The sequence below is a fragment of the Phoca vitulina genome, unplaced genomic scaffold (assembly GCF_004348235.1).
Source record: "Phoca vitulina isolate PV1807 unplaced genomic scaffold, GSC_HSeal_1.0 scaffold22, whole genome shotgun sequence".
Taxonomy (NCBI): Eukaryota; Metazoa; Chordata; class Mammalia; order Carnivora; family Phocidae; genus Phoca; species Phoca vitulina.
The window spans coordinates 3,407,499-3,433,065 of NW_022589725.1; the positions used below are offsets into that span (position 1 = coordinate 3,407,499).

The following is a 25,567-nucleotide window of genomic DNA, read 5'->3' on the forward strand; positions in this document are numbered from 1 at the left end:
CTCACACACACACACCAGGCCCAAAAGAGACCCCTCTCACACACACATACACCAGGCCCAGAAGAGACCCCTCACACATACACACACCACAAGCTGGGTGTGGGCAAACCGGCTCTCCACCTGCATGAGGCCGGCATGACCTCCGTCAGCTAGAGGTACCACCACAGCTCACTCCCAGGCCTTCCTGGGACTGTCAGAGGATGTGAGAAATACCCAGGTAGTGAGGAACTTGGGAGCAGAGGCCAAGGTGGACACAGCTGCTGGGCACCCCCTCCGGCCACCTCCCCCAGCCTGCCAGCCATTCCATAGGGAGATAAAAGGCTGGAACAAGGGCAAACCATTCTTTATTTCCTTCCTCAGGATTGAGACTAGACAGGGATCCACTCAATCTCTTCCCAAATTCTTGTTATCTCCCACACAGGACACACAGAGGCCCCCCCTCTGGTAAAGATGAAGAATGACAGATAAGTACCGGTCAAATGTAAACATCTCACAGTTCAAACTGTAGTTCAAAGGGATGAATCAGAGTCTCAGGATCAAACATCTCTGTGGGACTTGGAGCTTTTGCAACAAACATGAGAAAACCCTAGAACCTCTCTAATTCACAGTATCTGCAAGAACTGAGAATATATGCGTGTCAGAACACCAAGGGAGGCCAACTTGAAAAGGAAAGACAAAAGATTGCTTGAGATGAGAAAAGTACAACTCTGTAAGCTGGAGGCCTCAGGTGGGAAAGTACAGGAGCAAACTGGAGAATCAGAAGACAGTCCCACGGTGTTCTCGCAGAGTTCGATTGGCTTATTAGGACAATGAACAGGAAGATGAAGATGGACAGAGACACAGCAACCGACGAGACTGTGTAGGGAGGACCTAAAGGTAGAAGGTAAAGGGGCAGACCGCCAGAGAAACAGTTAAAAAAAAAAAAGTGCATGTTCTTAGCTCAAAGTCTGAGCCTTGAGTTTGAAAATCATGGTGGTGGGAGTTAATTAAGAGACAGCACACCTACATCTAGCTTGGCAAATTTCAGGAATTAACTAAAACAAAAAACAAAACAAACAAAAAAAAACCCCACCAAATCAAACAAACAAAAAAAAACAAAAAACAAAAACCACAAAAACCAAAACCAAAACCAAACCAAAGCCCTACAAGGATCGAGAGAGAAAGAAAAGATTTGCTACGAAGAAGTAACAGCAGGTTAGGTATCAGATTTCTCTGCAACATGAATGCCTAAGAAAACCAAGCAGAGCCCACGGTTTGGGCTCATAGCTATTCTTCCTCAAGACTTCTAGATCCACCTCCTGTTGTTGAAATACAGTAGACAGCCAGCCCAGACATGATGGCACAGGCCCCACACCCTCCTTGCTCACAGCCTCCTCTCTGGAAAGAACTCCCTCTAACCCAGAAAAGAACCAAATTTTAAAACCGGGGAAGGTCTGTGATTTATGAACCAGTAAAATCTTAGGGGTGTTATCAGCTCCATGTGGCCCATCCCCATTGACACACAGCCCTGGTGACCCCTGACTTCTTGCCTCCCATGCTCTACACCCGATTCGCTCCAAACCTAGGGGCCTTCTTTTTGTTCTTTACAACACAAAAAAGCATCTGTCTTTTGTGTTTACAGTTCGACCTGCCTGGAATTCCTTTTTCTCAGAATTCTGCATGGGTCTCCCTCCCTGAAGGGCCATCCCTGACGTCCTCCTAAGTTAGAAGCTCCTCGCCGTTACTCATGCTCCCCCCGCAGGCCTATATAAAATTCCCCTCAGTTTCTAGCACCATCAGAAACATCATACACTCAGTGTTTGTTTCTTTGTTAATGAGCTGTCCCTGCCAGTAAACCGTAACTTCTATGGGGGAAAAAAATGGGAAACGTGGGATATAAAACCAGTGGGCACGGAAACCAGTCAAATTTGGAACGAAGTCCAAAAACTGTTGCCTATTAAGTCTTGCATAGGCCAAAAAGAATTTCTGAAAGAGAAAAGAGGAAAACCAAAACAGTCTTTTGTGACAAGAATCTGGATTTAAAGATGAAGCAGCAGATCTCCACTCCAGGCCCAAGTGGGACATCAGGGCCAGACTTCCTCTCCTGCCTGAAACAACAAAGCAACAGTACACTGTGGATGACACAACGGGCTTCAAGACCCTGGGCACCAGAAGGCAGAGGACAGGGACCCAGAGACGGGAGAGAGAAGAGGATGGCTCCCAGGTACAGCATAGGGACGAAAGCAGAGGAGGAGCCTGGCACAACCTGGAGTCAAAGAGACAAGGGCAAGTGTTCGGGGAGACCACGGCACAGCATCACCAGAGGAGAGAGTTGCATAGGAGGGAACGCCAGTCATCTGCAGACGGGCTGGAGTATCCCGCAGGGCATTAACTGGTGCACACACTTGAGGAGGCCACCTGAGATCAAGGAAGAACGATGCAAAAAGAGCAGAGGGAACAGTACTTGACGCTCATGCAGGGCTGGAAACAGTGCTCAATCCCACCAGCCAGACTGGAAATCCTCATCACTCACAAGATAGAGGGTAGAGCACTGGAGGGTCCTGAACTAACTGCTGCTCTTGTCCCACCTGATAAATCTTAAAAACAAGACCGACCCAAAGGATCAAATTATTTCTAAGTAACTCAACTAACTGTATCCCAGAACAAGGCTCTAAAAAAAGTCTAAGAATACAAAAATATACAGCACTCAGCAAGGTGGAATTCACAACATCTGGCACCCAATCAGATGTCACCAGGCACACACGGAGAAGCTAAGCAGGTGCTTACAACCCAAGCAAAACCCACAAGGGGAAGAAAAGCCCATCTACTGAAACTGACCCGGAACTGATCCACAGCTAAAATCAGCAGGCCAAGGACATTAAGACAGTTGTTATAATTGTACTTCATATGTCCCACAGCAAAGCCGAGATGGAGGATATTTTAGAAGATCCAGTTGAACATCTGGAGACAGAAACCACAATGCCTAAGATGAAACACACACCAGACGGGATTACCAGGGACCAGATGCTGCAGAAGAAAGATTAGTCACTTGAAGGTAGAACAGAAACCATCCAAAACAAAATAGAGAGAAAGAGTGAAAACAATGGTAATATCATCAGTAAGCTGTGGGACAGCTCCACGTGGCCTAATATGTGTATAATTGTGGAGTCCCTAAAGAGGGCTGGGTGGAAGGCCCAGAAAGAATATTTGAAGACATAAGGGATGAAGTGTTTCCAGATTTAATGAAAACCCAAAGATCCAAGAAGCTGAACGCCAAGTGAACGCCAAGTGTAAGAAACAAAGAACAATCCATTACGGCACATCATAATCAGCTTGTTCAAAATCAGTAATAAAACAGTACAGGCCAGATGACAGGAGAGCAACATCCTTAAAGCTCCAAGGAAAAACCTGTCAACCCTGAGTTCTATACCCAGCAAAACTACCTTTCAAACACTAAGGCAACTTTTCAGATACAAACTTTCCAGATTCACCAGCAGGCCCAAGCTACAATGTTAAAGGATGACCTTCAGAGAGAAGGAACATATTACCAGGTGGAAATGCAGATCCATAGAGGAATGAGGAGCAGTGGAAATGCTTCTTCATGTGAAAAAAACCCCCAGAGGGGCGCCTGGGTGGCTCAGTTGGTTAAGCGACTGCCTTCGGCTCAGGTCATGATCCTGGAGTCCCGGGATCGAGTCCCGCATCGGGCTCCCTGCTCGGCAGGGAGTCTGCTTCGCCCTCTGACCCTCCCCCCTCTCATGTGCTCTCTCTCATTCTCTCTCTCTCAAATAAATAAATAAAATCTTTAAAACAAAAAAAAAAGAAAAAAGAAAAAAAACCCCAGAAAGGCTGGAGCAGCCACAGCAGATTAGGAACAGGGATGAGAAGGAAAAGGAGAAAGAAGCATCAATGCCTTTTGTGGCAACAGCATACCTACTTAAAGGCTTAGATTTCAAAAATTCTGGCTTGAACAGAGAATCATTCCTCATGCAACGTGTCTGTTAAACTCTAGGTCAACTGTTGAGAGACTGATTTCTGACCAGAGGGTTCATAAAGCTTTCCTGAAATTATGTACCATTACAAGGGCTAACATTACTGAGCTGATTCCCGAATTACACAGCTTACTCAGGAAATAACAAGGTAATGCTCTTCTGCAGCAAAGGTAACAAGCAGAAGCACAATTAAGCCACTGTCTCTACCTGGAATCCAGAGTCAGGATGCTGCAGGAAGTGCACTTCTGTGAAAGCACTTCCATAAAAGCACACAGTAAGAGACCTGTACAGGTGAGACATGGAGCTTTGTAAGCTCACAGCCTGAGCTCCCCCTGACTGAGCACCACAAAGAGACAGGGAGAACCAGGGCACTTCTGTCCTTCATGTTAAGGCTGCTCAAACACAGTGGATTTGCACTTGAAACTTACACAAGATGGGGAGATTTCTTCATGGCTATTTGGACTCTAGTCCTGAGATTGGAAAACCATCAAATTAAAAACTGAAAATGAGGAACAACAAAGATGGCTGAGAAGCACCAGACCATCCTGACAAAAACAAAGAGGTGTGGTGGCCAGAAGGAGGCTGCCTTCTTGAAATAGTCTCAGGTGTTTTTCCAAAGAGGATCCTGGTCCTGGCTTGGGGAAGGGGTGAGGCCCAAGCTCCTGGACCAGCAGGGGTGGGTGGGCACAGCACTCACGCCGCGTGTTTCTGGTGCAGGGGCGTCTTATCCCGGTGCAGGGGTGTGGTGACCACCACCTTCTGGCTGCACACCGGGGTGGACGTCAGTGAGGGGCTCTCCAGCTCCAGTGTGTCCTGTTTGTTCCAGAAGTTCAGAAACTGCAGAGAAGAGGATGGAAACAAGACAAAGTGACAATCTGCAGGGGTGGGGGTGAGACCCTGGACGCCCCCCCCCCCCCCACTCCCTGACACGGCTGTTCTCTGACAGAGGTCTCCCTCCTGACCTGGGAGCACTCCCCCACCAGGCACCAGAAAATGAAGACCAGGGTAGATCGACAGGACCCACCGTCTAGGTTCACATAGACCCCTGGGATTGTCACTGCCCCCAGCCCTGGCTTTTGTGAGGCCGGGGAGGGCCATCCCCCACGCCCACGCTCACAGCACTGCCAACTGTGCAGTCAGGGCACAGAAAGCTGGCAGTCTTGAGAGCAGCTCCTTTTCAGTAGTAAGACTAGCTCTCACCCGACCTGTGGACAGGGGACAGTGACAATGGTGCTGGTGACGTGAACAGGTAGAGCACCCCTACACACCAAGACTAAGCATTCACACCAAGAATTCCATGTAGTTTTCACAGATCTTCTGTGATGTAGGTGCCATCACGACACCCCATTTTACAGATAAGAAAGCTGAGGCTAAAGAGGTTAAAGGTTCTTGCGCTGAGTGCTAGAGACAGGACGGAAATCCAGATCTGAGCCAAGTCTGTGGCACTACTCTCCCCATCTTTGCCCTGAAGGTGCCCCGGTAGCCCAGGGCCATGAGCAGCCCTTGGGTCCACAGCCCTGAGCAGGGTCCCCATCACCCTGGGCTGTTTGTTGGGCAGCTCAGGGCTCGCTGTCCTTCTCTTGTCAGCTGCCCTTACTTGGGGCCTGCTATGGGCTGAACGGTGTGGTGTCCTCCCAAATTCCCATGTTGAAGCCCTGACCCACAGGACCTCAGAACATGAATGTATTTGGAGACAGAGCCTTCAAAGAGATGATGAAGGTAAAATGAGGTCATAAGGATGGGCTGGTGTCCTTAGAACATTCTACCAGGAGCAGGTTAAGAGATTATAAGAGAAAGGAGATTAGGACACAGACACACACACAAAAGGAGACCATGTGAAGATACACAGAGGAGACAGCCAGCCACCTACAACCAGGAGAGGCTCCGAAGAAACTGAACCTGCCCACACGTAATCTCAGCCTCCAGAACTAGGAGACTAATTTCTGAGGTTTAAGCCCCCTGGTCTGTGGTACTTCGTTTTGGCACCGGTAGCAACTAACACAAGACCTCTCGCAGAAAAACACCACTCATCACCCGACACGGGCCTGGCCTCGATCCTTGGACAGATGATGGAAGTAGCCTCCTAAAATGTGCCTCCTCTGGGCCTCACTCTCCCCCACATCCTCGGGGCGGGGTAGACATAGTGAGACCCAAAGCCTCCATCCACTCTCTTCTGGTCTGGGGCCGTGGGAACTCCAGGGTCTGCCTCTCGCCTGCCCTTCCAGTCCATCCTCCCATAGCCCCACCACCCCCTCAGCCCCCAGGGCAGTGCATACCCCTTGTTTACACCTACGGCCCTCCAAAGCCCCTGCCCCTTCCTCCAACTTCCCCATCACCCTGGCTCTGGACTTCACACCATGCACTCTGCCCCTCATCTCCATGCCTGTGTTCAAGCTGACAAAACGCAGCTCAAACATCTCTCTCGGAAGCTCTGAATGCCTCCCTGACAAGTAGGGAAGATAGGGTCCCTCCTCAGCTCTCCCTAATAGTACTTTCATTACAAACAGAGCAGTACCCAGGACACAAGCTCCCAACGACCACAGCACTTTCCACACCACATTCTGTTCAAGTAATTACAAGCCTGCCCCCAGCACTCACTACCCTCATCAAGGGCAGGGCTACGTCACCTTCACCATTACCCCCCAGGGCTGGCAAATCTATGAGCAGGTGTGCAATAAACTCTTTTAGCAAATACTGAGTCCCTTCTCTTCTTTGCCCAGTTACCACCTATTATTCCCCAGCTAAGCAATCCCTCCCTCCTCGTGGAAGCCTTCCAGGATGACACCTACCCCCCCAGAGGAGATGCCCTCACAGCTCTATAAGCCTCACATACCAGGTGTCACATTCATTTGCAGCTTTCCCTATTAACTGGTCTTCCCACCAGAGCGTAAGCTTCCCAAGGGCAGAGCCAGGCCTGGTTTTGCTCCCCTCTATGCCCCCAGCACCTAGCACAGGGCCTCACACACAGCAGAGACTCAGGGAAGCCTTGCTGAATGACGTGTGCCCACGTGCCAGGCCCTGTCCCGGGCACTGGGAGTCTGTACACCGAACCCAGCGAGCATCGGGGTGGGGTCCACACACCTGGGAGGGCGAGAAGGGTAGGGTCTTGACAGGTGTGCTCTTGGGGGTGAGGCTGTTACAGGAGTCCAGGAAGGACAGGCTGGCGCTGTTCTCCGTGACAGGGGACAGGGCGACACGCCTCTTCTTCTGCCGCTTGAGCACCGAAGGCGGCGTGCCGATGCCCAAGCCCCCCACTTCAGTGCTGGGGGAAATGGGGATCAGCTCGCCCCGACTGCTCCGGCTCAGGTCTGAGATGGTGTGGCCGTCCAGGCGGTACTCGGTCACACTGGGCACCAGGGCAGCAGGCTGGCGGGGCGGCGGCACCTGCTGCCGCCGTGATGGTGATGGCTGCACCGGGCTGTTGCTGATGCTGCCCTCTGCGGACGGCTCCTCGGGCAGGTCAAATTTACTCAGGTCACACCAAGCATCAGGGTCCTGCCCAGAGACAGGGGGTTAGGAATAACTGCAATCACTCTGCTTTCGCAGCCGACACAAGAAGACTCATTCATTAAAGGACAACACACACACATCAGGGAGGAACCCACAGCCCAGGAGTCATCACCATGAACGTTTTCTTGCGTTTGCTTGAGGATTCTTCTACCATCTGTATATCTCTATCTGCAAACATACCTGAAGGCACACTGCGCATATGGCTGCTTGCTGTTATTTTTAAAAAGTGATACATAAGATAGAAAGCACAAAGAAAGAAAAATCAGACACCCATCAAGGAGTCTAGGAAATAAAACCCTATAAAAAAAAAAAAAAAATCACTGAAGCCCCAGGCCCACCTCCCCTTGGTCACGTCCTCTGCCTGAACTCAGTATTTACCATCTTCATGCATTCCCTTCATTTTACCACTTACATCCCTCAATGATAGCTAGGATTCTACATTTTTAGCCTTAGAAAAAAATCATTTCTATATCCTTTTTTTCCATTTAAAATTATAGTAATAATAATAGCGCCTAATTCTATTACCTATGAGTTAGATGTTTACTATTAACAAGTATCAGTTATTATGTGAAAAAATTTTCAACTTTTGTAACAGGTTTTATGACTGCAAAATATTCGATCATATGAATGTATCGGTTACTTAACTATCGCCCTCTTCTGTTGGACATTGTTTTTTCCCCTAGTTTTTAAAAATTAAAAATAACATCTTCATGAACATCTTGGATACAAATCTTCTCCTGCATTTTTGGTGACTTCCTTGAAAGAGACTTAGGCCCCAGGCTGTGTGGACAGGTTTAAGGGTCCTGATCCACACAGCCACACTCCTGGAGAATGGGCTTCGCTGTGCTCCACGCACCTGTCAGTCACGGATGCCTCCTGGGCCAACTTCACCTAAACTGTCTCCAGTCCCATAAGAACCTGCCAGACAAACATTACTCTCCTCCTTTCCAGGCCAGAGACGGTGCAATCTGCCTGAGGTCCCTTAAGTTTCTGGGAGCAATTCTGAGAGTCATACCCAGGTCTTCCTTCCTTTGCCCAATAAATTACAACCCGGCCACAGGGCTGCTGGAGACAGAAGCTTCTGCTTTGGTCCCTGGAGGTCTGGCCCTGAGTAGAATCAGATCCTCATGATGACTGCTGGTCCTTGGGACTCGAGGGAGCGTGGGCAGTTCATCCCTAAGGGTGGAGGCCAGCTCAGGGCAGCACTGACTTCAGGCCCATGCTCCCAGCAGCAAACCTCAACCTCGAGGAGGCCCCAGACTGATGGTGTCTAATGGACCAGAAGCAGATCCTACAAGCACTGCCTGGAGGGGCAGACAGCAGTGTTTCCACAAACGCTGTAACAGAGCATGTATGTTAGGTAGCAAGTAAGGAGCCTGGCCCATGGTGAGCACTTAAACGTCAGCTACTATCATTAGTAATTAAGCATTCGGCCGGGCATACAGTGGACGCTCAATAACACTTAGCTCCCCTCCCCCCACTCTCTGGACCTATCAAGTGAAGAAGAGGCAAAAGAGTCTGAGGATGAAAGCAGGTAACACCATGATAGGCCAACAGTGCCAGGCACAGAGTGCGTCCTACGCTCATCTAACTCTCCCCGTAAGGCCCAAATCGGGGACTGCCCCTGGCAGCCTCAGAGCTTTTTATTGAACGTATTGACGAACCAATCAGACCTGCTTCTCGTGCCACTCTGAAATTTCTTGGAGTGGAGGGGACACCACAGCTAGACCCTACAGCTGGGACCAGTCCCAGTCTCTGGAGGCAAGAGGTGGTCAAGACAGCCCAGACCACCAGGCTTACTCACTGTGTGACCGTGGGGACACTACTTAACCCCTCTGAGCCTCAGTCTCATCTACAAAACACAGAGAAAGGACATACCTCACAGGATACTGTATGGATTATACACTGAACCCAGAGCCTGGCATTTAGATGTTCAATAAACAGCATCATTATTCTTAGCAAGAATGGGGAAGCCCCGGTGGGAAGGTGAATGTGGGGTGCCTCCCACTGAACTCCGCTGTCCCTAGTTGCCAGCCCTGTCCCCCATCACCTCCTGAAACCTGCTCCACACGGCAGGCCTGGCTGACACAGCAAGGAGCTGGGATGTCCCATCAGGCGGTTCAGCCCCCACCGAGGAGCTCTCCCCAATGAGGTACAATCAATCCACAGCCAGGGTGGCCTCAGGGGCAGCATTATTGGAGTTACCAGAACCCACTCAGCACTCCAACCCCAGCCCTACATCCGGTGCCGTGAGTGTTATGGGCCTCAGACGCCCTCCCCTCATCATCCCTAAGGTCTCAGGGCAGTGCCACCCCCTCTGGGGAGCCCTCCCACCCGACCTGCACTGTAGCACATGAGCACAGGGACTGCATGGCAACCATCTGTGTCCCCAGGCCCTGGCTCCCAGCTGGGCACTCTGCATCAGCTCAGGAGATGTCGCAGGATGACGGAGTGAACAAAAGGATGCCCGCCCAAGAGAGAAGCATTCGGCGGGTGCTCTGGGCCCACTGTGAAGAGCTGTGACCAACATTACCGACTCAATCAAGTCCAGGGCTTCCGAGAGGCTGGACCCCACGGCAGGGATGAGGAGGTTTGCAGCCTCCACCACCCACTTGTAGGGCAGGCTGGTTTCCGGCGAGGAGCCCTCCTGGTCTTCACGCTTCGGGAAGTCCTCCAAGGGCTCCGGTGTTCGAACTCCATCCAGGTCTGCAGGGACAGCTCCCTGCTCCTTAGAGGTGGTGGCTGCCGTGGCCTCCTCCTCACTGCTTTCCTCTTCCTTCAGGGCAGGAAGTGCGGGGGGCCAGCTGGTGACGAGACTACCCTGTTGGACACGAGGGCACAGGGTTCTGATTATGAGATGTACACTGTGTAGTATTCTAGCGAAAAACGGCACAACCTGGGGCGCCTTCTCAAGGGCAAGGAGTGCGATCCCGTGTCAATGGGGGGGGCACAATGGCATCAGGAAGAAGCCATGGGCTCTGGAATCAGCCAGAGCTTGGCCATTTTTGTTAGCCGGCCTTGAGCAAGCTGTGTGACCTGTGTGTAAGTCAGCTCTCTTGCTTGTAAAATGAGGACCCTAAGGCTCACCAGGGAGGGGTGCTACAGAGATCGGCAAGAATGTGAACAGCACCCAACTCACTACCTTGGCTGTTAACTGCTATCGTTGTCAAGTGAACGGGATGGAAATGGTTTGTGGTCCAAGCAAAGGAAGAAAAGGAGATAAAAAGAACAGATTTGATTGAAAAGTTGTAACCACAACAATCGGAGAAAGGGGAAGAATGCCATAAACGCTATTTAAAGGCTCGAATGTGGGAATCCCGCTTCGGAAACAGCCGTGTTGAAGAATGGCTTGGTGATTTCATTTAGAATTCAGAATACACTTACCATACAACCCAACAATCCTAAACCTAGATGTTTATCCAAGAGAAATGAAAACTTATGTTTACACAAAATCCTGTACACAGATGCTTATAGCAGCTTTATTTGGAAACATAGCTAGGAATCAACATCCCTCAGCTGATAAATAAAGAATGGTACTCCCATACAACAAACTATCACTCAGCAGTAAAAAAGAACAAATCACTGACAGATGCAGTCACATGGATGAATCTTAATGCATTAATAACTAAGCAAAAGAAAAATCACAGAAGAGTACAGACTGTATGATTCCATTTCCATGACATCCTTACTCAGATAAAACTACAGAGAGACAGAAAACAGAGAAAACAGAAGCAGTTGCTAGGGGCTAGGGGCTTGGAAATTTTAGGGGGTGTTGGAAATGTCCTCCACCTTTACTGTGGTGTTGGTTACATTTGACAAAACGCACAGAACTATCTACTAAAAGGGTGAATTTTACTGTCTGTAAACAACACCTTTATAAAGTGAAGGGATGAGGAAGCTTCACGTTTCCTAAGCTAGAAAAAAGGAATTATTATATGATAAAGGGGTAATATCCTTAATACATAAATAAAAGTTTATGAATGAGAAAAAAAAAAGGGGGGGGCAAAGGCAAATCAATAAACTAAAGAAAAACCATCAACCTCACCAGTAGGAAATCAAACCAAAATGATAGTCCACTGTTGGCTCATAAAATTCGCAAAGATTTTTTTTTTTTTTTTTTTAAGAGAGGGAGAGAGAGAATCCTAAGCAGACTCCACCTCCACTGTGGAGCCCCGAACCAATTCAGGGCTCGATCTCACGACTCTGAGCTCATGACCTGAGCAGAAATCAAGAGTCGGAAGCTTCACGACTGAGCCACCCGGGTGCCTCAGCAAAGGCATTTTTTTATACAGTCTCAGCCAGTGGTGACAAGAGTGTGGGACAACAGGCAATGCCATCTGTTGCCGACAGGACAAAATGGTACCACCACTCGAGTGGCAATTTGGTGATGCTTGTGAAAATTTCACACGTCCGTACCATTCGACCCAGTCATGCCACATCTGTAAAAACTAACCCACATAAATAAGTACATGCACAAAGAATTTGAACGATGATGTTCACTGCAGCATCTTAACAGAAATGGTAACAGATGTTCATCAGCAGGTCATGACAAGATGTGACAGATTCAAGCATAGTATAAAGATCTGTATGCACAAAATGACATGGAAAGATTTAAGAAACTGTAAGGCAGTAAGTTATAACACAATCTTCATTTTAAACTTATTGCCCTTAATAAGAAATGTTGGCAAACACATTGAACAATATATTGGTTCTCTCTGGCCGTCGAGATTAGCAGGCTCGGCCTTCTGCAATATTCAGTTCTGTAAAGTTTATAACTCTTTACAATGATCATGCATTGCTTTTGAAGTAGAGGGACAAGAATTATAATTGCAAGCACTGACCAGTCAGTGGGGAGAACAGGAGGTGGTCCCATATACACATTAGTAGGCAAAATTTTCTGGCAGGCAATCTGGCAAAATGTATTAGAAGTTTTTCAAGAAATGTGTCTCAACCCATCTCCATGAATTTCTAAAGAAATAACTGAGCACATGAGCAGTGATTTGAGCTACGAGGGTCGTTAAAGTTTTGTTTCTATTTTTAAAAATTAGATATAACCATAATTACGTAGACAAACAGCAAAACAGAACCATGAAAATGATGCTGGAGATGAAATGAGGCTGAAAACAACACGCTAACTGACCCCCGGGGCTCATTCTGGCCCAGCATGGCCAGCGCTCCAGACACAAAGTGCCAGAGGTAAAAGCTAAGTCAAAAAACTGACTTTCAGCCAAGGATTTTCAGAGACCAAGGAAGGTCTGTACACTTCGCCCCTATCCTAAAAAGTGACTTTGTGTCTGCTGATGTCCACAGTTTCTCTTTGTGGAACATATGCTTCTTCTTCAACCAGAAGTAAAAGGCTTGAAAACATGTTACTCAGATACACAACGAAGTGTGAGAAGTAGACTCCTCTGGTTAGGGGATGTATGGGGAGTCCAGACTGGAAAAAGTCAATTTACTTTTCATTTTAGATATTTCCTTACTGTCTGTTACTCCACAGGAACATTCATACCAGGGAATCAAGAGATATTCTCACAAGTCGAAAAATCAAGAAACAGAGGGGCGCCTGTGTGACTCAGTCATTAAGTGTCTGCCCTTGGCTCAGGTCATGATCCTAGGGTCCTGGGATGGAGCCCCACATCAGGCTCCCTGCTCCGCGGGAAGTCTGCTTCTCCCTCTGTCTGCTGCTCCCCGTGCTTGTGCTCTCTCCCTCTCTCTCTGACAAATAAATAAAATCTTTAAAAAAAAAAAAAGAAAAAGAAAAAGAAAAATCAAGAAACAGAAGCAAAAACATGCAATGCTGCAGTACAGCACCCTCAGAACTGGAGCGGTACACAGGTTCTACCTAGCCAGTAAGAAAAGGGAACGGGGAGAGTGAAAAAAGATTATTCACTAGTTCACAATCACAGAAAAGACTAGAACAAAGCACAGGTGAAGTGTGTTACCTCCCATGATTCAGCATCGTCAAATCTTCATTCTTTAACACATTTCCTTCAAATCATTTTTTTTTTTTTTTAAAGATTTTATTTATTTATTTGAGACAGAGAGAATGAGGGAGAGAGCACATGAGAGGGGGTAGGGTCAGAGGGAGAAGCAGGCTCCCCGCCGAGCAGGGAGCCCGATGCGGGACTCGATCCAGGGACTCCAGGATCATGACCTGAGCCGAAGGCAGTCGCTTACCCAACTGAGCCACCCAGGCGCCCCTTCCTTCAAATCATTTTTTAAGATTTTTTTTTGGTGTATTCGTTTTGAGAGAGAGAGAGAGTGAGCGAGTGAGAGCATGAACAGGGGGAGGGGCAGAGGGAGAGGGAGAAGCACACTCCGCACTGAGCAGGGAGCCTGATGCGGGGCTCGATCCCAGGACTCCGGGATCATGACCTGAGCCGAAGGCAGACGTTTAACCCACTGCGCCACCCAGGCACACCCAAATCTTTTTTTTTTAAGTTTTTTTTTATTTTTGTAATCCCTACACCCAATGTGAGGCTCGAACTCACAACCCTGAGATCAAGAGTCACATGCTCTTCCAACTGAACCAGCCAGGTACCCCAAATCTTTATTTTTAAAGAATAAATCATTAGAGAAATAGTTTTAAAAAAAATCAATAAAAAGTTTGCTCTGCGGTGTGGGATGGGAGATGTTAACACCTCCATACTGGTTTCATTTTTCCAATTGCAAATGTAATACCATATAATTTCATTTATATGATTTTCTAGAAAATTGTATGAAATTATGGACTGAAAACAGATGAGGGGTGCCTGGGATGAGGGAAAAGGGCTGACAAAAAGGAAGACAAGGGAACGTGGGGGATGATGGAAATGTCTATATCTCGATGTGGTTTGGTGGTTACAGGACAGTATGTTTTTTGTAATGACTCAGAACCGTACACTAAATGCCATGGATTTTACTGTAAGTGAATGAGACCTCAATAAATAAATAAATGACTTTTTTTTTTTAATTGCAAACATGCTTTTAGTATGAAAAGCCTGGCAAGGGCAACAGGTAGGAAGGAAGCTATTGCTAAGGGCAGAGGAGGCGTAGGACCTCTTCAACCCAATCCTCCATTTTCTACGTCAGCTTGTTCTGTCGTCCTTCACCTGCGGGCAGACAAGTGTCAGGTCTTTGCAGAATTATGGGACAAGGAAGGGCCCTGGTGAGGGAGATGCAGCCCACAGGAGACCCTGTGGCAGGAAGTCATGAACAGCTGTGGCGAAGATGAGAAGGAAAGAACACGTGTTAAATGAGATGGTCTGGCATAAATACGCAACCCACCAAACCCAGAGCCAGGCCCTGGGGCCAAGCAGCCTCGGGCAGCCGCCTCACCTGCTCCTCCACAGGGCGGGTGCTCTGGCCGGCATCCTTGTCCTCGAGCTCCAGCAGCAAGTACACAGGGGGCTTGCAGTCTTTCGACTCACTAAGGAAGCCACCTGTGTCCACCTTCCTTTTGATGGTGGAGTTCCAGTGATTCTTCACAGCATTGTCTGTCCTGCGGGGGCCAAGAGGAGGCCTTTCAACTCAGCCAAGGTGCCACGAGGCATGTCACCAACCAACCTGAGCGGACTTCCCACTTCTGTAAACGAGGGTTCAACCTGATGACTCTATGCTCTCTCTGTCTAAAGTAGGTTCCATGCCCAGCATTGAGCCCAATGAGGGGCCTGAACTCACAACCCCAAGATCAAGACGTGAGCTGAGATCAAGAGTCAGACCCTCAGCCGACTGAGCCACCCAGGCGCCCTGACTCTACAATCTCTTAACGCTAAGATGAAGTCACAGGTGTTTCTAGCCCTCAACGATTTACACATATTTCCACTGACCTCAGCAAAATAAGCAAAGGTCTTACTCAGCCCATGGTAAAATCAAACAGTTAAAATGTTTTTGAAGCTCGCATTCCCTTTTCCGCTCACTTTGAATCTGTAGAAACTAGAAGCAAACCTCTGGGGGCTGAGCTCCATTCTGAGGCTCAGGGTAACTTGAATGCAAGCCCTGGTACTCTTCTCAGATGGCAAATAGCCAGAGGGCAGAGCTGGATGGCACAGAGGGTCTGCAACGGGTCACTCTGAGCCTCAGTTACTTTATCTGGAGAATCGGGAGACGACTCATGCTCCCCCACTTACTGAAGATTAACTGAGGACACACATACGTCATAGTGTAAGCACAGAGCACCACAATGCTACAGGAGCACAGAGTACTAGGATATGGAAGTGTAGAGAAGTACAGGAGAAGAAAGAGACTAGCAGAGCAGGAGAAAACCGTACAGTGGTATGGATATACAGCACGGTACAGTAGCGCAGAAACGTAAAGCGTAGTGAAGCACCCGATAGTTTAGAAGTAACAGTGGCATACAGTAGTATAGCAGTAAGCGGCACGCGGGGCGGCAGAGCCGTAGAGAAGTACTGAGTACGGAGTACTACGGGAGCCCCCGTGGCACCGCAGTTAAGCGGCACGCGAGGCTGCAGGGCCGTAGAGAAGTACTGAGTACGGAGTACTACGGGAGCCCCCGCGGCACGGCAGTAAGCAGCACACGGGACAGCAGAGCCGTAGAGAAGTACTGAGTACAGAGTACTATGGGAGCCCCTGGAGCACGTCGGTAAGCAGCACGTGGGGTGGCAGCGTCCTAGAGAAGTACTAAGTAGCGGAGTACTACGGGAGCCCCCACGGCACCAGGGTGAGAGGCACGCGGGGCGGCAGAGTCGTAGATAAGTACCGAGTAGCGGAGTACTACGAGAGCCCCTGCGGCACCACGGTAAGCGGCACGCGGGACAGCAGAGCCGTAGAGAAGTACTGAGTAGTGGAGTACTATGGGAGCAGCACCACAGTAACCGGCACGCGGGACGGCAGAATCGTAGAGAAGTACCGAGTAGCAGAGTACTACGGGAGCCCCCGCCGCACGGTGGTAAGCGGCACGCAGGATGGCAGAGCTGTAGAGAAGTACTGAGTAGCAGAGTACTACGGGAGCCCCGCGGCATGGCGGTAAGCGGCACGTGGGGCTGCAGAGCCGTAGAGAAGTACCAAGTAGCGGAGTACTACGGGAGTCCCGCGGCACAGCAGTAAGCGGCACGCGGGGCAGCAGGGCCATAGAGAAGTACCGAGTAGCGGAGTACTACGGGAGTCCCGCGGCACGGCGGTAAGCGGCACGCGGGGCTGCAGGGCCATAGAGAAGTACCGAGTAGCGGAGTACTACGGGAGCCTCTGCGGCACGGCGGTAAGCGGCACGCGGGCAGCAGAGCCGTAGAGAAGTACCGAGTAGCGGAGTACTACGGGAGTCCCGCGGCACAGCGGTAAGCGGCACGCGGGGCTGCAGGGCCATAGAGAAGTACCGAGTAGCGGAGTACTACGGGAGCCCCTGCGGCACGGCGGTAAGCGGCACGCGGGCAGCAGAGCCGTAGAGAAGTACCGAGTAGCGGAGTACTACGGGAGACCCCGCAGCACGGCGGTAAGCAGCACGCAGGCGGCAGAGACGTAGAGAAGTACTGAGTAGCGGAGTACTATGGAAGCCCCCGCTGCACACTGCAGGGCCGCGTGCAGCAGAGCAGGGCCGAGCACACACCCGTGTGGTACGACGGAAGCACGCAGCAGCAGAGCTGGAGAGAAGTGGGAAGTATGGAAGTATGGCAGCACAGCCTCGCCGGCTGGACAGCAACAAAATCCATCAGACTATAACAGAAATGCAAGCACACAGTAGGCACCCCTTCTTTGGGAATCCCAGCAGAGTGCTCTTCCCCTGAATCGTGAACGGACACGATGAACGGCCGGACTGAGGTGCCAGCCCAAGAGGAGCGTCGGGATCTCCGAACACTCCCACCGTGGGCCGTTAGGACAGAGTGCTGACCAGGCAGGGGTGTGGGCAGTATGGGGAGGTCGCTGGAGACCGACCACAGTCTGGAAGACAGAGAGACACCCCCACCAAAGACTGAAGGATGAGTGTGTTGGCTACACAAGGGGCACAAGCAGAGTGCATTCCAGGCCAAGAGAGGAGAGCACCAGTGGGTTCTCAGAAGGAGCTCACCGTGTTCACAGGGCTGAGAGGAGTGCAGAGCAGCTAAAGCCCAATGGGTAAGCAAGGGGGACAGTGCATCAAGGCCAAGCTGGTGGCATCAGCCAGGCCAGGCAGGTCACACGGGGAGAGAGACCCAGGTCTTCAACCCAAGCACTAGGAGGAGCACCAAAAGGGTAACAGACTCAGGTTTGAGTTTTGAAACTAGGACCATTCCAGACTTCAGAGGAAATACATCATCTGGCATTTTATCTCCTCTCTGTCCCAGGATCACAGTGTCATGACAAAGGATTAAAAATGAAACTGAATACAGGGGAAATGCACAAGGACAAAGAGAACAGGGTGGAAAACAGCCACCACTAAGAAATTTTTGTAACTTTCCAGAAGATGGAAAGCACTTACGGGAGCAGTAAGCAACTTAGGAGAGGGGATTTGACCCCAGAGGAAGATTCTGGCAAGAATGGAGCCAAGTCTTCCCAATGCTCCCCCAGAGCCCCAAGAGGCTCTTAGAGGGATCAAGCACAGCAAGGAGTAGAAAACAGAGCAGTGGTTTGGATGCCTAGATCCTGGTCCAGACCGCACAGGCAGGAGAAGAGGATTTTATTCTCTAGAAAAAGGGACCAGGCAACCCTGGCAGAGGGCACAGGTGGTGCACAAAGCTCCAACAGGGACCAAAGGAAAAATGTGTACACACAGTCGGAGGCCCCCAGGCTCCTTCTCCCTGCCCTGATCCAGAACTGCCTTCATAGCCACGCCCGGACACCCCTAGGCAAGATCTGAGAGATTCATTCGCCTCTGGGAAAAGTGAACAACTGCAAACAAATGGGACTGACTCTTGGAATACCCCCCCAAAGCCCAGTGGATGCCCGCACTTCCTCAGAGCACCCCGGCCGGCCCCAGCCCCCCGCCCACAGCCCCTCCCCCACCCCCCCACCCCCCGGCTGGCAGCTCACCTCCCTGGCAGCATCTTGGCGATCTCGGCCCAGCGGTTGCCGAGCACCTTGTGGGCCTCACAGATGATGCGGTCCTCCTCCTCCGTCCAGCAGGACTTCTTCACCTCGGGGTTGAGGTGGTTGTGCCAGCGCTCACGGCACTGCTTCCCCAGCCGGCCCTTCAGGTGCTTGGCGATCAGCGTCCATTGCTTCGTGCCGTACTTCTTGACCAGCTCAATGACCTGGGACAAGGCCTCTGTGAAGCCAGGGGCACCCGCCCCTCCCTCACCCCCAACATAAGTCTCATCTCACCGCGGCCCTGAGGACCAGCTGGACAGCCCTGCCCACCCCCAGGACAGCCTCACCGTCCCTTGATCCGCTGGGGTGGGGGGAGGCCCACTGTGTGCCAGGCACCGTCCCGACAGTTACCTTTTGATCCTCCTCTTTGGTCCATGGCCCCTTGACGAGGTCTGGATTCAAGACCCTCAGCCACCGGTACTGGCACTGCTGGTCGGTGCGGTTCTGGGAAGAGAACAGGAACCCGTGAGGATTCCTAGGACAGCAGCCGGGGACCCTGGTTGAGCACTGGGTGCAAGGGGCCAGGCCTACCTCAGACAGGTTTTGTCTTGTTCCCTTCACCCACCACACACTACACTCCCACATGCCAGAACACACATGGTTCCCGTCTGGGAAGCTTCCTCCTGCCCCCCAGTACAAGGAGGCTGCCATCAGGAGCCATAAATTCCTATCAAAGTTTGTGGTGTATGTCAGGGATCCTTCCTTGCTTCTGGGAAAGCATTATTTCCCTGAAGATTTCAGATCTCACAGAAGCAGTGAAGGTGAGGATTATAGGCAGGAAGGGCCTGCTGACTTGCTCCCTGAGCTGCCGAGTGACTCAGGAAATAAGGTAAGACAGCAGCTCCGGCCACATCCCCTCCCTACCAGACACCTGCAGTCCTGGGGGTGGGGGACATGGGGGACCTGCATCCCCAGGAGGCTCCAGCTGCTCTGGGGGGACCTCGGCAGGAAGCCCGTCCAAAGTATCGCTTCCCCTCCGTTTCAGTCTCACTCTTGAGACTGTTTGCATTTCTTGCAGGAAGACATGCAAATATGCCACTTGGTCACATGCTCCAGATGGCACAGAGCCTGAAGACCACCAGGCCTGCCAAGGCTGCTGTGTAGAGATGCTTATGACAGGGGGACTCAAATTCTGGCCTGGAAGAAAGGGCCTGGGAAGTTTGGTTGTTTTTTGGGGGGGAGGGGGCCAGCTTTCTCCCTGACAGAAAGTCTGTCCCAGGCACACTGTCTGGTTGCCCAGAACCATCATCTCTGGGGGAGGGGGCCACTGAAGGGCTGCACTCACAGGGAAGTGGCTGGCCAGGAACTTCCAGTCTTGCTGTCCAAACTGCCTGACCAGGTTCCTCAGCTGCTCGTCCTGCCAATGCCAGAAAGAGAGGGCTCAGCGCACAAACGTGCGGAAAGCAGCCGATCACGCTGGAGCACCAGCCTAAAGGACAGCCTCCTTCACGCATGCAGTCATGAAGGGAGCACCTCCTATGTGCCCCGTACTACGGACACAGCAACGGGCAGTGACAGAGCTGCCCCATCTTGTGGGAATTACGGTCCAGAGGGAGCGAATCAAAGGCTCCCACAAACAAAAGTAAAGCCACCCTGTGGCTGGCTGAGCGCCAGCGAAGAGGTACTTGGTGACTGCCTCTTCAGGGAGACCAAGGCACAGGCTCAAAGGAAGGCTAGTGCAGCTAGAGTGCAGGAAGCAAGGGAGAGGGGGATGCAAGATGATTTGGGAGGGCACTGCAGGGCCCGGACCACACACAGGACTGATTCAGGCCTCTGCATCATATGAAGCCACTGAGGCATTTGAGCAGTGGATGGTCACGGTCCAACGTGCGTATTATGCAGTTCACCTTGGCAGCTTCAGGAAAAGGAGCCGTAAGAGGAGCTGGAGGAAGGGAGGCCATGAGAGGAACCCAGGCCAGAGAGGACAGTGACGCGGCATGGGAGACAGGGACAGTGGGCAGGTGAACAGGTGTCGTAACAGTCTCCTGAAAATAAACTACAGACTCCCGCAACAACACGAAATCTCAACATCATGATGAGGAGGGAAAGAAGCCAGGCATAAAAGGGTGCACACTGATTCCATGCATATGACATTCTAGAAAATGTCAGCAAAGCTCTAAGGACAAAAAGGTAGGCGGTGGTCGTCTGAGGTCAGAGGTGGGGGGGGAGGGACAGCAAAGGGGAGCAAGGAACGTTTAGAAGTTAATGGAAATGTTCTATAATGTGATGGTGCTGGTAGTTTCAAGGTAATACATCTGTTGAAACTCACTGAATTATACTGTGAATGGTTGCAGTTCACTGGATGTAAAGTACTCCTCAATCAAATTGATTTTTTATATTTTATATATATCTATATAAAGAAAATGTGATATATCCATATAGTGGAATGTTTATTCAGCCTTAAAACAGAAGGAAATTCTGTTAGAAGCTGAAACAGGGATGAAGCTCAAGAACAAAGGTGAGATAAGCCAGTCACAAAAGGACAAATACTATAGGATTCCACTCATATGAAATATCTAAAGTAGTCAAAATCAAAGACACAGAAAGCAGAAAGATGGGTTGCCAAGGGTTAGGGGGAAGGGTGATGAGGATTTTGTGCTCAGTGGGTATATTCAGTTTTGCAAGATGAGTTAGTTCAAAGATCTACTGCACAATGGGAATACACTTAACACTGCTGAACTGTATACTTAAAAATGGCTATGATGATACATTTAGTGTTGTATGTTTTTTTCTTAACACACACACACACACACACACACACACACACACACACACACACTCCTGGACAGAAGAAAAAGGCCATTACAGAAATTCAGGCCCTAAAGGGCAGTCCAGCACTGGCTGGGGCAAAGTCCCCATAAATCCTGTAGCTGAGCCAGCCCTGGACACCCTGCCCTCCTCTGCCACCTGGCCTGGCCAGGCGAACACCGGCCTTCCTCCCATGTGCCCATGTCCATATCTAGCACCCCATCCTCCCTGACAACTGGCAAGGATACTTTGCTGTATTGTCTCTATCTCCTCCCAGACCCCAGGGGCCTCCTCCACCTCTCAGCTCCACCCCTGCCCTAATCTCTCCACAGCTGCCCAGTACGGCACCCTCCCCCACGCCCTGGGCACCACCAGTCTCTCAGCCCCGGGCTGCCCCCAAATCTCTTATCCAACCTACACACAGCAGATTAGCTCCACGGAAGCCCACCTATGTTCAGGTCAGTCCTCTGCTTTAAAAACCTTCAATTGCTCTACCTTGCCAGCTGAACAAGCCTACACTACTGAGCCTAACATTCTAGGCCTTCCAGAATTTGGCCCAATCTTTTTGTCCGTATCAACCACAGGGCCCCTCTACTTGCTTTTCTCCACCTACAACCTATTCTATTCTATTCTATTCTATTCTATTCTATTCTATTCTATTCACCTGTTTCCTATTCTAATATACCCACCGTTCTGTACTCTTCCCTGACTTGATTTCCAAATCCTTATCCATGAAATTTTCCCTAATCTCTGCAGGCAACAGTAACAGTAAAGGAAATACCTAAAGGTATTTCAACAATGACCCAGGGCCTCCAGTCCCTAGCACAAGGAAGGAGAGATGCGATGGTGAGCACACACTGACACGGCTCCTGCCAACACCAGGGATCACCACAGCATGTCCATAGGCCCGTGCAGTCCTCTCTCCACCCCAAGCACAGAGTGGTTCTGCGGTGGGGACCCCAGCTTGTTTGTTCTTCTAGGCCCACAAGAGCTGCATATAGTGTTCCTGGTCCACAGTGGGATGAACAGAAAAGCTGGCTTAGCACTCATGATTTTAAAAAGTTTTACAACTCAGGGGGTGCCTGGGTGGCTCAGTCGGTTAAGCATCTGCCTTTGGCTCAGGTCATGATCCTAGAGGCCTGGAATGGAGCCTCCGAATCGAGCCCCATGTCATACTCCCTGCTCAGCGGGGAGTCTGCTTCTCCCTCTGCCCGTCACCCTGCTCATGCGCACTTTCTCTCAAATAAATAAAATCTTTAAAAAAAAAAGTTTTACAACTCATACACTAAGAAAAAAAAAAAAAGACCTAAATTAAACATCTCCAGGAAAAAAAGAGGTAAAATAAAAAGATAAGTCCAGCAGGAGTCTAGGATAGAACAAACAATTTAGAAAAAGGTCTGACAGTTTCTATAAAACTAAGCATACACCTACCCCATGACCAGACATTAAGTGTATCTCCCCTAGAGAAATGACAACATAATCCTCAAAAAAGATTTATGCAAGGATCCTCCCAGCAGCTCTATCCACAATAGCCAAAAACTGAAACCAGCCCAAATGCCCATCAACAAGTGAAACATTATTGTGGTATACCCATATAATGGAATGCTATTCGGCAATAAAAATGAACAGATTGCTGAATCAAGCAGTTATTTTGTTAAGCAAAAGAAGTGAGATAGGAAAGAGTACAGCTGTATTTCATTTACAGGACATTCAAGAACAGACAAAACAAATCAAACCCAGAGGCATTACATCAGCAATTGCCTGGAGCCAGGGAAGATGAACCACAAAGGGAACTTTCTGGGATAATCAAGGTGGTGCTTTCAACTGCTCACTTTAAAAAGGTGCATTTGATTGTACATAAATTATACTTCCATGAAGTTGATTAAACAATAAAAAGAAAATTCAGAGCTTGAGGTCTCAAGACACAAAAAATTATAATAAAGAGGGGGGGCACCGGGGTGGCTCAGTTGGTTAAGCGACTGACTTTTGATTTCAGCTTAGGTCATGATCTCATGGTTGTGAGATGGAGCCCCAAGTTGGGCCCCACCTTAGGCATGAAGCCTGCTTGGGATTCTCTCTCTCCCTCTTCCTCTGCCCCTCCTCCCCCCAATAAGTGGCTGCGCATGTTCTCGCTCTAAATAAAATAATAGTAATAATAATAATAAAGAGGAGGTTGCACATTAGGCTAATCACCCTAGCAGTAAAGGACAAGAAGCACAATTAGTGCCCATGATGCAGAACACGCCAGCTTCCAAGAGACACATACTCCCGAGAGTCCTCAATGTGGAGCGTCCCCGAGAATGCTCTGAGAACAGGCACTGGGGAGAACCAGAGGACCCTCCACCTCTTTCACCAGCTCCTCCTCTTCATCGCACCCATCATGGCATCAGGCACATACACCCCAGGCTCAGTTCTCTGACCAGCCCCCAGCTGCCATCAGCGTCCCTCCCCCAAAATGTCTATGTCACTCACCTCCTCGTGGGTCCATTTGACCTTGCACTTGCTGTCCCTCTGCTCTGGCACATCTGAATCTGTGTCCTGGTAGTGCAGCTCATCCAGCTCCTCACTGTAGGGAGAGCAAGCTAAGAGTCAAGGACATGTGTCTTCACACAATGCTACGTGATGGATGGACAGCGTGTGGGCAATGGCCAGTGACCTCTAGGGAAAGGCTTGAGGGAGGCAGCCTTTTACTCTTTACTTTTGATATGTCCACCCTCCTCTTTTTTTAATTCTTTAATGAATTGGGGTTATGGACAATTTTTATTTTCTTTATCCTTTTATTTTCACAAACACCCTAATGATTTCAAAAACTACAAGAAAAGGGGTGCCTGGGTGGCTCAGTTGGTTAAGCGACTGCCTTCGGCTCAGGTCATGATCCTGGAGTCCCGGGATCGAGTCCCACATCGGGCTCCCTGCTCAGCGGGGAGTCTGCTTCTCCCTCTGACCCTCCACCCTCTCATGCTCTCTCTATCTCATTCTCTCTCTCAAATAAATAAATAAAATCTTTAAAAAAAAAAAAAAAAACTACAAGAAAAAAGAAGTTAAGATTTCACCAAGAAGGGACACCTGGGTGGCTCAGTCCATTAAGCGTGTGCCTTCGGCTCAGGTCATGATCCCAAGATCCTGGGATTGAGCCCCAAATTGGGCTCCTTGCTCAATAGGGAGGCTGCTTCTTCCTCTGCCTGCCACTCTCCCTGCTTGTGCTCACTGTCTCTAACAAACACGTAAAATCTTAAAAAAAAAAAAAAAAAAGATTTCACCAAGAATATTATGATATTCAAAACCAGACACCTGTTTAGTATTTTCATTTATATAGCAGAACTTTCTAAATTTTATGGTTATTTTAAGGATTAAATCTGATGATAAATGCAATCATCAAGCACATATTTCAAGAAATATTGGTTATCTGAGAATAACACTTTAAATACATAACCTCAGTAACAATGTCCATTTTCCAATCCTTGCCTTCATACAGTCATGGTTTATGGAGAGAAAAATCAAGACTTCTGGATGTTATCTAACAGGCAATTTTTCAAGTTGCTCCAAAATCTTCATATCTATCAGGTTTAATGATTACAAAAATGGAAATCACACTCTCCACCTCCAGGAATGTCAGGTGCTGGGGGGAGGGAGGGGAAGGTTAGTAAGCTCCCAACACCATGTAGTGGGAATGCCTCAGGTCACCTGTCAGGTACATTCCTAAGTCAGGCGTCTGTGAGTGGGAAAAGCCATCTCCAAACAAGCAAGGCAAACACAAGCCTTGTTCCAAAAGGACAAGGACTTCCTTTCATGTCCATCTTCCTTTCCCCTTCTCCAGGGCTCAGCATCTTCCTAGAGTCACTTCTGAGCCCCCCACATCTCCCGTCTCTCAGAATGAAGGCTCCAGACAGGGACAGAGATCAGCTCCACCTCCACACCCGCAGGGCCTTTGGGGGTTGCCACCAAAAGGCCTTAAGAAATGTTTGCTCAGGGAATGACCGGATACTCAAATTAATGAATAAACATGCAGTGCTGCTGCCTATTGGTTGATAAGAAATGCTAATTAAAGTAAATCTTTTAGAAGTAGAAAAGGAAGGGAGGACAGTGTCTAAACCCAGCAATATATCTGCCACAGAAGGAGCCGGAATTCAGCCTTGTCCTGTCATCTCTGACCCCATTCACGGGTCCTCCACCATCACAAAGTAGGAGGCAAAAGCTCTACAAGATACAGAATGAAGCTGGCTTTAAAATCAACTGTCCCCAGACTTCTTTCTGACAGAAACCATCTTTGGTTCTCTAGCACCCAGCTCCAATAGAAGCTCAGTAAATGTTCCTCTAAGGATAAAACAGTGTCTTTGTGA

The 25,567-nt window shown here is 49.5% G+C and overlaps 1 protein-coding gene across 2 annotated transcripts in view; it reads right to left on the reverse strand.

Annotated features, from left to right (window-relative positions):
- The window catches only part of MYBL2 (MYB proto-oncogene like 2), a 33,823-nt gene that overhangs the window by 6,535 nt on the left and 1,721 nt on the right, over window positions 1–25,567 (reverse strand). Inside the window, exons 2-9 of one of the 2 annotated variants that reach the window (XM_032419737.1) lie at window positions 23,700–23,793; window positions 19,765–19,836; window positions 18,831–18,923; window positions 18,423–18,643; window positions 14,799–14,961; window positions 10,015–10,302; window positions 7,053–7,466; window positions 4,669–4,808 (exon numbers count right to left, since the gene is read on the reverse strand). In XM_032419737.1, the coding sequence (XP_032275628.1) occupies window positions 4,669–4,808; window positions 7,053–7,466; window positions 10,015–10,302; window positions 14,799–14,961; window positions 18,423–18,643; window positions 18,831–18,923; window positions 19,765–19,836; window positions 23,700–23,793 (1,485 nt within the window). The remainder of the gene's footprint in view (window positions 1–4,668; window positions 4,809–7,052; window positions 7,467–10,014; window positions 10,303–14,798; window positions 14,962–18,422; window positions 18,644–18,830; window positions 18,924–19,764; window positions 19,837–23,699; window positions 23,794–25,567) is intronic. The other variant, XM_032419738.1, reaches the window with a different exon arrangement.